Source organism: Takifugu flavidus, chromosome 3 (assembly GCF_003711565.1).
Source record: "Takifugu flavidus isolate HTHZ2018 chromosome 3, ASM371156v2, whole genome shotgun sequence".
NCBI lineage: Eukaryota > Metazoa > Chordata > Actinopteri > Tetraodontiformes > Tetraodontidae > Takifugu > Takifugu flavidus.
Genome location: NC_079522.1, coordinates 9,249,794 through 9,261,966, shown reverse-complemented (window position 1 = coordinate 9,261,966; position 12,173 = coordinate 9,249,794). Strand labels below are relative to the sequence as shown.

General features: G+C 46.9%; 1 protein-coding gene across 1 annotated transcript; it reads left to right on the top strand.

Annotated features, from left to right (window-relative positions):
* Window positions 1–3,255: 3,255 nt before the first annotated feature.
* On the top strand, window positions 3,256–11,713 carry arsj (arylsulfatase family, member J). Its single transcript, XM_057027322.1, has 3 exons — window positions 3,256–3,445; window positions 3,517–3,908; window positions 9,559–11,713. The coding sequence occupies exons 2-3, from the start codon at window positions 3,625–3,627 to the stop codon at window positions 10,955–10,957; spliced, it is 1,683 nt and encodes a 560-aa protein (XP_056883302.1). The 5' UTR covers window positions 3,256–3,445; window positions 3,517–3,624; the 3' UTR covers window positions 10,958–11,713.
* Window positions 11,714–12,173: the final 460 nt, after the last annotated feature.

The following is a 12,173-nucleotide window of genomic DNA, read 5'->3' as shown; positions in this document are numbered from 1 at the left end:
ACTGTTTGGATTAGATGACTCACTGAGTTGGTATAAGATGGAAATAAGTAGTTTCCAGATGGTCTGAATCATATCAACAGGATAAGATTAAAATTAGCAAAAAAGAAACCTAGAAATTCCGATATGAGGCATAATCCAGTGGGTCTGCTGTTCCTACAACAAACAAACTGATGTGAAGAGTAGAGGTGCAGCACAAGACTGGTTCAGAACATACTGATCAGATAGACTCCAGCTGGTTCATGTTCATGATGTTCACTCATCATATTGTGGCTTAGTCATGGAGTTCCACAAGGCCCTGGACTTGAACCAGCTCTCTTCAATATGTACCTGCTTCCCTGCGAAAGAAATTACCCGACAGCCGAAAACAAATGTTCACAGCTATGCCGATGACACCCAGCTGTATTTACCTGTGGAACCAGAGGAACCAGAGCAGCCTGTCAAACTGAGGTGGTCGTCTTTGGTCCTGACCTCCTCAGGAACAGATGAGCTGATCTCATCATGGCTCCGGAGGAACATTTCTTTGAATAAATACATTTTTAATTGCATGCACAGCAAAGTTTCTATATGTTCTGCTGTTGCAAATGTCGCCTAGATCATGGCATAGATAAAGGAATAAATGTTTCTCACCCTAAGAACTAAATTATTGGATGTAAGAGACACAAAGGATGAGACTCTCACAATTCACTTGTATAAAGACAAATAAAGTCAGTTTGGCAGCGTGGTGGTGGTGGTGGTGCAGTGATTAGCGCTGTGTGCCTCGCAGAAAGAAGGTTCCCTGTACTCTGAGGGCCTTTTCTGTGCAGAGTCTGCATGTTACCACCCGCGTCTGTGTGGGAAGACTGTGGGCCGCTGCCAGAAAGGTGGCCGTGGTCAAAACTCCAATAACCTGTTGTTACACGTTAGATTTTAGCTCACAAGGAGCTAATCTTGGCTAGAATTCCTGCGGTTCACCGTTATTGAATCTCAGACAACGGTGACACAAGAAGCGATGTTCACCGTGTCTTTACGTGGGCCGCAGACCACAACTCCTACAAAAAACCGACATTCTCTTGATATCTGATCGGCGTTTATCTACATGGAGACACAGATTCCTGCCCCCTCTCCGGAATGTCGGATGTAAAGTGGCGAAGATCATGCGGGTAATTTCTACGCTCCATGTCAACATGACAACACTGTGTCCTGTCACATGCTTGGGGTCACTCTGTTGCTTGAAGCTCCAGGAGAATGGAAATGTTGACACACTTGAGCAAAATTCAGCCACAACTGTTTACAGCTTTCACACTGGCAGGACGTTGTGCAGGACTGGATCTGGTCCTGCTGGCACAGAGCTTGGAACAGAACGTTGGAGCTACCGAGCAGAAGGTAACTGATGCTGTCAATAATGTGTGTGCACTAAAGTGCTCCGCACCAGAGGACCAGCTGGGGGTCATAGATGCCACCCAAGAGTGTGGGCTGGAACTGGCAGTAAGGTGGGTTTTTCCCCGTTTTACCATCTAAAACAACAAGCGACTCTTCTCGGGAGCCTTCTCGCCATCTGTTGGCTTCAACAATGAAAGTCTCTCTGCCAAACCGTCATGTTTTGATGCCGTGTTTCAGGGGAATGTGTGATCGGCGGTGACTGAGCTCAGAATGACGACAGAGCCGTCTTTCAATTCTGAGGAGTCCTCCAACAGTTTTCGTCTAATCCCGAGCAACGATTGCTCTCGTTCTGGCAACATGTGCGGACACGCTTTTGTTTTTCCATGCATAAAATGTATTTTCATGTAAGCACCACTCTGTGTGTGTGTGTGTGTGTGTGTGTGTGTGTGTGTGTGTGTGTGTGTGTGTGTGAGACGCATGAGCGTTAAAGTGAATGAGGGCCTTTATAAGTGCCCTGCAGAGCCTCCCCACACACCTCTCAGTTCAGAGGCTAATAGCCAGCTAGCTAACATAGAGAGCACCACCAGTTCCAAGCTGCTGTCCAATCTCGTGCGAGACAGCAACCATGCTCAGGGGTATTTTTTTCGCACCTTGGGGATAATTGTGCCAATCAGGGCTACAGTCGCTGATTCCTTTTCAAATCATTTCATAAATCTGTGCACGGGTCACATGAGATTCCAGTCCAGTAAAACTTTTATCATTCTTTTCAGTTACTGAAGCTACATTGTGGTCGGGTTCATGTAATCCAGTACTGAGTCACAATAGGACCCGTTCGATATCTAATCATCTAGTGATATTGTTTGGTCCACTGGCCTTTATTGTGATACTCACTAATTTCGCAATGGATCAAACAGAAACAGAAAAGCTGGGTAAATCACAAACAGCAACGTGGAGGATGTTGCCCTGGCACGTCGCAGAGCGGATGTTGGTTTATATGCAGGATGGCCTCTGAGGCCCAGGAACGTCATTGCCCGTCACTGCAGCTGTAAATGTTGTGCACATGTCAAATAAAATCTTGAATGAAGTCTGCAGAACAATCTCATTTAAATGTTTTTAAAAAACTACATGTAGCTCTGATCCATCGACTTTTGTCCTATCAACCAATGACCTCTCACCCCCCCGTTATCCACAGGATGATCAGACAGTCCTGAAGGTCCAGCTTAACACTTAACCAGTCCCACTTGTGGGGTGTTTCATGTTCCCCAGGGTTCAGTGCTCAGTCTCCTACCGTTTATTATCTACCTCCTTCCTCTCTGCGATATAATATACAGCTACAGTTGCAGCACGCTTCTTTTTGATTTATCCAACAAACTGATGCATAATCCCAAATAATTTTTGGAACGCTGCCCTTCAGTCACAGTTATCTGTTCCTGCAGCATCTCCCTTATTGCCCCATTAAATATTGTGTTTTTAAGGGTTTTATAAGATGACCTTGAGTGTCCTGAAAGGCACATAAGAATAAGAATAAGAATAATAATAATAATATAATAATAATAATAATAATAATAATAATAATAATAATAATAATAGCATTGTTTTTAACAGCAAACTAATGTCAGCAGCTTCAGGAAGTTGCCTTTGACACTAAATGTTGCTGCTGGTCCTCCTCTGTGGATTATAGATGTTGGTCAGTCAGGACAGGAAGTGTTTTCTCATGACATTTACAATACCAAAACACTCCACTGATGAATGTGTCACGAGTGAATCATCCTGAAATGAAAGACGCCCGCGCAGTTCAGTGAGCTCGCAGGTTTCCGAGCCGTCCCTGAACGCATCCCAGTGCAGGACTGGGTGTGCAGCGGAGCATAAACACGTGGGCCTTCCGCCCCAGAGAGAGAGAGAGAGGGAGAGAGGGAGAGAGAGGGGGACTCAGTGTTCGCCTTCGGCCCACGATGAGCTCTCTTCTTCGCGGAGGGGCCCCAGTGTGACGAGATGGACAACATCTGCTGTGAACTCGGTGCACCGGCTGCTGCGTCACGGACCCGTCCGGCTGCCGACCTCCTGCGCGTGCACCTCTGAGCTGAACGTAAGTTTGCAGCTTGCACTCTGATTTGTAAACCACAACAGAGGACTTGTTTTGACACAACGTTGTTGCAGAAGAAGACGAGGACCTGATTCCCAAGTGCCGCTGCGCCCCCCGAACATGTGCAGCGCGCCGGCGCAGCCGACTCCAGCCGCTCCTGGCGCTCCGAACCCGCCCGAAACATGCTGATCCTGTGGGTCCCGCTCAGTTTTCTCCTCGGTTTCATCATCTCGCACAGTGTCCAGTCGTCATGGGAGAACTGGCGCAATGGGGGGGGCGAGTTCGATAAACAGCCGCACGTCGTCTTCATCCTGGTGGATGATCAGGGCTTTAGGGACGTGGGCTACCACGGCTCCGAGATCAAGACCCCGACTTTGGACCGGCTGGCGGCGCAGGGAGTCAAACTTGAGAACTACTACGTGCAGCCGCTGTGCAGCCCGTCCAGGAGCCAGCTGATGACCGGCAGGTAAGGTGCCAGATCCAACTCCACATGGTCCAGCAGGGATCTGGGCTCAGAGATGACTCTTTTCCATTCTTAATCCAGGTAGATCACCTTTCCGATGACGTTAATGGCTTTATAACACTTTATAACATTATTGTCAGCGAGCCAGTTAAAAAGTTCCCGGTGTAAAAACGCAACCTCACCACATTTTTATCAGATTGTGGAATAAGCAGGAATAGATCTGTCATCCATGCATGACATTCCAACCATTCCATCATGTCTCTCTTCCGTCTTCTTTATTTCAAAGCATGAATTTTTCCAGGATTACATTCTTACCCGGGATGGATCACTTTTCAGAGCGATTGGTTGCTGTTTGCTTGATCATTGATCTGATGTGTAAACCAGGAAATGTTTCATATCCTTCAGACTTTATATTACATAAACAAGGAGTCCCACAAATTCCTTTGTTATAAGTAAGAGTAATAGATTCAGTAATATAAGAATTTGATATTTGTTTTGAAACAATGACTGAAGAAAAAATAATTCTCCGCCTTTTTTCCTTTTTTTCCCACAACTTGTACTGAATGCAAACATTTTCGGCACATTTGTGTTTTAGGACCGTTTTGATATCATCTTGAACTTGAACGTGCTGTTCCTGCAGACGTTTTCCTCTATGGTGTGTAAAGGAGGTTGTCGAGGGTGTGGTTCAGTGTTTGACTCTGGAGGTCTCCTCTGATCTCCTGCAGCTCTGCATCTTCTCCCTTCGTCCCCGAGGAGGTTAATGCAGCAGCTGGCTCGCCACCTCCGCTTTTTGGCTGCTGTCCGAGAACATAATGAGAAACGTGCCGCTGCCTCCTCCGTGTTCAGCACACAAAAGTTAAAAGAAATCTCCCCAATTCCAGACTGAAACACCATAAAACATCTTGTGGAAATGTTGATGATGACTGGATTAAGTCTGTGTGTGTGTGTGTGTGTGTGTGTGTGTTTGTGTGTTAACTTAAATGTCAGCTTGGCTCACTTGGGCGATTAGAACAAACTCACAGTGACATGCGGCGGCCCCGGCAACCGCCGATGTCTCAATTCATCTCAACACTTTTAACTGTGACCAGAGCTGCCGCCTTGGGTTTTTGAAATGAGGGGACGCTCGACCAAACTTTTCCCATTTCACCTGAATGCAGCATCATGAGAAGGAAGAGGTGACGCGGATAAAAAAAGAAACTTGAGTGCTCTTTGCAATGAAGGGGACGTTTCAGTTTTAAAGGCAACACAGGAGTTCATGCGCGTCAATGTAATCGCACATCCACTGCGTGATGTTTGTGTTCTTCTCCCATGTTGACCAGCTCGTCAGGCTGCTGTCCGTCATCTGTTTCCTGTATCCAAGACAGCTGGTGATGTGTTTTACAGCCATCCTGCCTCCATTTACACGTAGCGTTCGTGATCCATGAACAGCGGCCAGTCCTTGTGGACGTCCCTGTGACTGGATGCGTTCGCTAGCTTTGTAGGCAAGTGATTAAGTTTCACTATCACACTGGTCTAAAAATGTCCTAGTTTTGTGTATTTAATCACATTTATATGAAGCTGTAACAGCGCCCGTTGCACCACGCGGAAGTAGTTTTGTTTTTTTATATGATTTGCACTTTACTTCCCTCGTTCCCAGTTTTTTGATAAGGAGGGTCTGGGTCAGGACGTTTTCTGGCGGCTCAGCTACGCCACCACAGCAAAGAGTTTTTGAAACATCCTGGTCCCAAGAATGTTGCTGTAGAAGCGTTTGTGCCCTTTAACCTCCATCAGTAGGGGCTTGGGAGGAGACACAGAGCTGCATCTTTAATAGTCTGGGAGAATTACACATATTTCAGCCTGTCTGATGTTCTTGAAGCCACACTAACAAGATTAGAGGCTCCCAGTTAAGGTCAGGACTAAGAGATGGAGCAGCCCTAAATCTACTCTGCTGGACTCGAATAAAGGGTTTCATAGCTACAGAACCATAAGACCTGAACCCACAAGACCACTTAAACGCTCGCCCTGTCCCGTGGGACGGGTTCCTTTAAATTAAATTAGAATACCTCTCAGCATCATCATTTTGTTCTCAGGTTTAATGAGCGTAATAAGAAAAAGGCACTTATACTTTGGTGTTTCTGGTATGGATGTGCCTGAACCTGAATGGGTTACATGGAAATAGAAGATGGTTCCAGTCTGAGTATGTTAAAACTCAACAATGTAAATACAAATTGAATGTGATTTGATTCGACTGTGAAATGGTCACAACTTTCCACTCACAGGCCACTTCGTTAGGTACACCTTGCTGGTAAAATGTTGGACCCCCTTTCGCCTTCAGACCTGCCTTCATTTTTCGTGCCATACTTTCATCAAGGTGTTGGTCCATGTTGCCATGGTAGCGTCACACAGTTGCTTCCAGCTTGTCATCTGCACATCTACGGTGCGACTCTCCCGTTGCAGCACGTCTCAAAGGCGATCTATTGGGTTGAGGTGTGGCGACTGTGGAGGATGTTGGAGTACAGTGAAAGGTGTCATGTTCCAGAAACCATCTTCAGATGATGGAAGTATCCAGCAGAAGATGGGGACCCTGTGGTCCTGAAGGGATGGACACATACCCCCGGACCAAAACACCAGCCTGATCCATGCTTTCATCTTGTTTTTCGCCAAATTCTGACCCGACCATTGGATCGTGGCACCTGACCAGGCAACATTTTCTTCTATTTTCCAGTTTTGGTGGTCCTGACAGGAGTGACCTCAATGTGCTCTATTCCGGATTCCATGATTGTAATAATGGGTTATTTGAGTCACTGTTGCTTTATTACTATCTGGATCCAGTCTGGTTACCTCTCACATCAACAAGGCCTGTTGAACCTCCAACAACTGTTCAACTCCCCTTTCTTCCCTCGGCTGATGCTCGGCTGAAGTCGTCTTGACCACTTCCACGTGCCTGAATGCGCTGAGTTGTGGCTGATGAGCTATTATTTTTAACAAACTATTGAACAGGTACCTCCTAAAGTCACCGGTGAGCGTATCTTTGACTGAACATCTGAACCATTTCTGTGTTTCAGCATGAGGGGCAACTTCTGTGTTAATGATCTTTTTTGATTATTTAATTTTGACAAACTTAATTTATCTTTATTTACTTTATACGGCATCTGCTGCTATCGGACCGTCTCTAGATGCTTTATGGTAACCCAGGACCTGACCCCCAACAAGCAACAGTAGCAAGGAAACACTCCTCTTTAATAGGAAGAAACCGTGAGCAGGACCAGGCTCATAGGGGGGGATCCTCCTGCTGATGGATGGATGGGTAGAGGAGGAGGAGAGGGGGCAGATAGAAGACAGAATAGACACACATCATCCAAATAATTCCACTCAGCTATCAGTGCTAGAGCTGATCGGGTCAGTGGGATGGGAGCAGCATGCTGGTGGTACCAGTCGATGGTTCTGAGGGAGCCAGAGAAGGGGGAGAGTTGAAATGAGAGTTTAAGAGTTAAACCTGACGTTGTGACGACAGAGGGCTTTTATCATCTGCTTTGTCACCCACTTATCTCAGACTTGTGGTTACTGTTCGGTCAGGTGTTCCATCTTTTCAACACTTCCTGACACACACAGGAAGACGGATGGTGAAGAGAGAATTGCACCATCGTGTAGCAGGGCCAAAGGGAAGGTATGAACCGATGGCCTGTCTGGGTAAGATGAGCTGCTCAGGGGCCTCTGTTGTTTATCTGAACCATATGTTAGGAGGAAAGACCCCAGCCTGGATGGCAGGTCTGCTCGTGGACCCCATGACCTCAGTGTCAGGGGCGTGGCCAAAGCACTTCTCCTGTAGAACCTGAGTGATTGTCGGTTGTGGGTGATTATTGAGGACCATAACTCTTGATCGTTAGTCAAGGATTGCACCCCAGCTTGGAACGTTTGTTTCTTTTTTTGAAGTTTTAGATGGGCTGCCGAGCTTTAGGGTGTCTGTGGCGTTTCATCCTTTTGATGTTTGACTGGAACATCAATCAGTCATGCTGAATATGCAGAGGGCACCAGAGGTGGAGAGCTCTCCAACAGATCTCCAGAGGGTTCTGCTTGCAGTGGCCTCCATTTAAAGGCTTCATAAATACTGCACATCTAGAACTGCCTTTGACACGGGGCTATTTTGAAGGAGTTCCACGTTCATCATCCAGACCTAGTTTGACTGATCTGGGGAGGGACCCCAGGGTGCACAACCTTCTCCTGAGACACCTGAGCCCTGTAGTTACCTGTCAAAGCTGTAGGAATGACAAATGTCAGACTAAAAATGTAAACATGCGCTTTAGGCCCCCTTCTAAAATAATAGTTTTAACCAGTGTGGCATCATTGTACCCCTCCTCTGCTCACCTAGCCCCCTCCCCTCCCCTGAACGTCTTTACAGAAATGAAGAAACTATCCCGTTGTCATTATCCAACGACCGATCAACAGAGCTTCTTCTGTCCTCCCATCTGCACGAGTGTGAGCTCTGGCTCCAGAGACCACCTAGACATGAAACTCTAATCGCCATATGAAACCATGAGCAGCCTTTTGGCCCCCGTCAGGGTCACTCTGGTCTCTTTTTACATTCTGCGACCCGACCTCAAAACACTTGCAATGAATGGGATCAGATTCTGGTATGGTTACCCCCTTCTTTCCAATCAAAAGGCTCCAGAACCACTCCTGGAACCTGCGGATATTGTTGCTACAGCGTCAACAGTTAATATGTGCGTGCATCAAATCCAGATTTGCAATGTTATTTTTTGTAAAGCGTAATTCCCCCAGAGACGTTGCAAGCTGAGACAGCTGTAGGCTAATGTCTGTACAGCTGGAACATTGGGTGTTTTCCAGATGTTAAAGAGGAGGCTCTGTTAGATCTGATTCAGACACTCTCAAACCTCTTCCACCTGAAGCTTTGAGTTTATCGTGCATGAGCGATACTGTTAGCACGTATAGCTCGAATATCTTTTGTAAGCATGTGAAAAATTATATTCTTCAGCCACAGGAAAATCCTAGATGGCGCATGGAAGGTATAGTTCTATAGTTCCTGCTTCAGGTATAGTTCTTTGCCTGAAAAAGTTCCCACGGTCACAAAGTTAAAAGGAAGTTTAAAAGGAGTGTGTAGGTTTGCTGTAGATCTGGTTCTCGTCCAGCTGAATTCCCCTGCCTCCTATCTCCCAAAACCCAAACCAGACACTTATTTTCACTCCCTGGTGACGGCTTGACTTGACTCCACTAACCTCAGGAGGCCGGGTCGGCAAAGGGGACGAAACATCTGGTCACAGCTGTCTCTGGTCTCCAGGGTTTCTTGGTTTAGATGTGGAGAAACTGATTTAGAGCTCCAGGGATTTTTTTTTTTTAGAGCAAATTTCAAGTTACAACTATAAATTAGGAAAAGGAGCAAAAAATAACGAAGACGGCAGCAGATTGAACGCGATGCTTGTTTGGGCACCATAAAACCGAGCCAGGAGGACACCCTGTACCAACATGCTGCGATACCCTTTGCGATACTGTTATGTTAGAACCACCACAGTGATCACCGATGTCTCCCCACATCCTGTCCAACTGTTCTGTCACTTTTATCCTTCTCACATACACACACACACACACATATGACTAATGACTTATTATCATGTCTTCACACCTCATTATATCATATTTTTCTGAATTTGTCTTGTAGGTACCAGATCCACACAGGCCTTCAGCACTCCATCATTCGAGCGACCCAACCCAACTGTCTACCTTTGGAGAACGTAACCTTGCCGCTGAAGCTCAAGCAAGCCGGCTACGCCACCCACATGGTGGGCAAGTGGCACTTGGGCTTTTACAAGCGCGGCTGCCTGCCCACACAACGTGGATTTGACACTTTCTTTGGGTCCTTGTTGGGAAGTGGGGACCACTATAGTCACTATAAATGTGAAGCCCCAGGTATGTGCGGGTATGATTTGTACGAAGGGGAAGAGGCGGCGTGGGAACAGGACCGCGGCTTGTATTCAACTGTGATGTTTACTCAGAAAGCAATCAGCATTTTAGCCAAACATGATCCTCATAGAAAACCGCTGTTCCTTTACTTGGCCTATCAGGCGGTGCATTCCCCACTGCAAGTTCCCAGCCGCTACCTTGAACGCTACAAGGGTATTTCCAATGTGCATCGTCGCAAATATGCTGCCATGGTGTCCTGCCTGGACGAAGCTATTCGTAACCTCACGTTAGCACTCAAACGCTACGGTTATTACGACAACACTGTTCTAGTGTACTCGTCAGATAATGGCGGCCAGCCGTTATTGGGCGGAAGCAACTGGCCTTTGAGGGGAAGTAAAGCCAGCTACTGGGAAGGTGGCATTCGAGCGGTTGGCTTCGTTCACAGTCCGCTTTTAAGAAATAAAGGCACAAAATGTCGGTCTTTGATCCACATCACTGACTGGTTCCCCACACTGGTCAGCTTGGGTGAAGGAACTTTAGAGGAACACCTTAATCTGGATGGATATGATGTTTGGGAGGCTATCAGTGAAGGCCGTCCCTCCCCTCGCCACGACATTCTTCACAACATCGACCCGATTTACATCAAAGCTAAGAACGGCTCCTGGAAGGCCGGGTATGGCATATGGAACACGGCCATCCAAGCTGCGCTCCGAGTGGGCCACTGGAAACTCCTGACTGGCATTCCTGGCTACAGCGACTGGGTTCCACCGCAGACGTTCTCCAACCAGCAGATGGGCAGTCGCTGGCATAATGAACACATCCGATTTGACCGAGGGAAATCCCTCTGGCTGTTTAACATTACAGCGGATCCCTATGAGAGAGTGGACCTGTCTCAGCGCTACCCTCAGATAGTCAAGAAGATGCTAATTCGGCTAGCGCAGTACAATAAGACAGCGGTGCCTGTCCGATACCCAGCCAAAGACCTGCGCTCGAACCCGCAGTACAACGGAGGTGTTTGGGGACCGTGGTACAAAGATGAGAAGGAGGAGCAAGAGGAGGAGGACAGGTACAATAACCTGTTTTCCATCCATCTTGGGAAAAGACAATGGAAAAAAAAGTCAAAGATGAGAAAGATGAAAAGGAAGGCGAAAGACTAGCCCACAACATCTGTGAAAGAGTTCTCAGGGATTGACGTTTTCTGTTTTAAGATTGAACTGTTCAGACGTTTGACACCGTGTCCGTGTCTGAGAAACCTTTGACCTGCTTTTACATGAAAAGAACTTAAATAAAACACCACTCTGCTGTCACACAGTCAAACACTACTGTCACACCCTGACGCAGCTAAGACCTCAGGCTAATGTTTGGCATTTAAGGAAAGTTTATTTTTATAGATTGTGATGCATGCTTGAACTAGTGGACAGTTGCCAATTTGGTGACAGAATAAAAAAAAACATAGTTTTATTATGTTGCATATTGCTGTGATACTGTATGATGATAAACGGATGTTTAGTCGGATTAATGTGAATAAAGGCTGGTCTGGCACCAGACCGACCTGAGGGTTGAAACAATCCCAATTAAAGCCCCACTTAATGGAGTCTTTGCCCTCAATCATGTCCAGCTCTGCCGTCAAGTTTGCATTTTATTACTGTTGAATTTTAGCAATGGGAGGAAAAAAAGGGGATCAAGAGCCGGTCGTCTCTCTGGCTTACAGGTATATGTGTCCGTGCCGTCACGGTAGACCAAATACAGGTATTCAGATGGTCGTTTATCTCACTATGACCAAATTCAAAACGTGAGGCACTTCCCAAGTCGAGGGTTTGTTATGGTTTAGAGTAATTAGCAGTTGAATGGAGGTAAACGAGTCTAAAAATGTTCATTTACAGCTGCCTATCAATAAAACTATTTGTCTTTAACTTTGGTTGACTAATGAGAGTTTGAGAACAATCCAAGGCTCCGGCCCAAACTGAGCGCTCGGAACCATTTCAGACACATGATACGAGGGGAGCCGGAGTCCTGGCTCGCCTCTCCGGTGTTGCAGAGTTCTGACCTCAGGCCATCTGGACGGGACTCAACTATGGCAGAAACGTTTGAGTTCACGGTTTACGCAGATTTACAGGCTGCCTCATTGGTGGGAAATGCCAAACAGGTGAAGCGCTGATACTTGGCCTGTGAGTGCACGAGAGCTGGCATTGAACGGGAACAGCGGCGGCGCTGGGCTCCGCTCCTCGTGGGGGTCAACACCCTCCCTGGGGGGAGGGTTCCATGCTGTTACTGTACCTGTGCACAGTCGCCTAGCTTCTCTGGCCCCTCCGTCTCTGTGCTGCCTCCTCTCCCTCTCCTGTTGCTCCTTCAAACATGAAACACTCCGGGGGT

Excerpts from the sequence above, each read along its gene's own strand:
- arsj (XM_057027322.1), top strand. The coding sequence starts at position 3,625 with ATGCTGATCCTGTGGGTCCCGCTCAGTTTTCTCCTCGGTTTCATCATC. Across the intron at positions 3,909-9,558 it reads AGCCAGCTGATGACCGGCAG|GTACCAGATCCACACAGGCC; the intron begins GTAAGGTGCCAG and ends TTTGTCTTGTAG.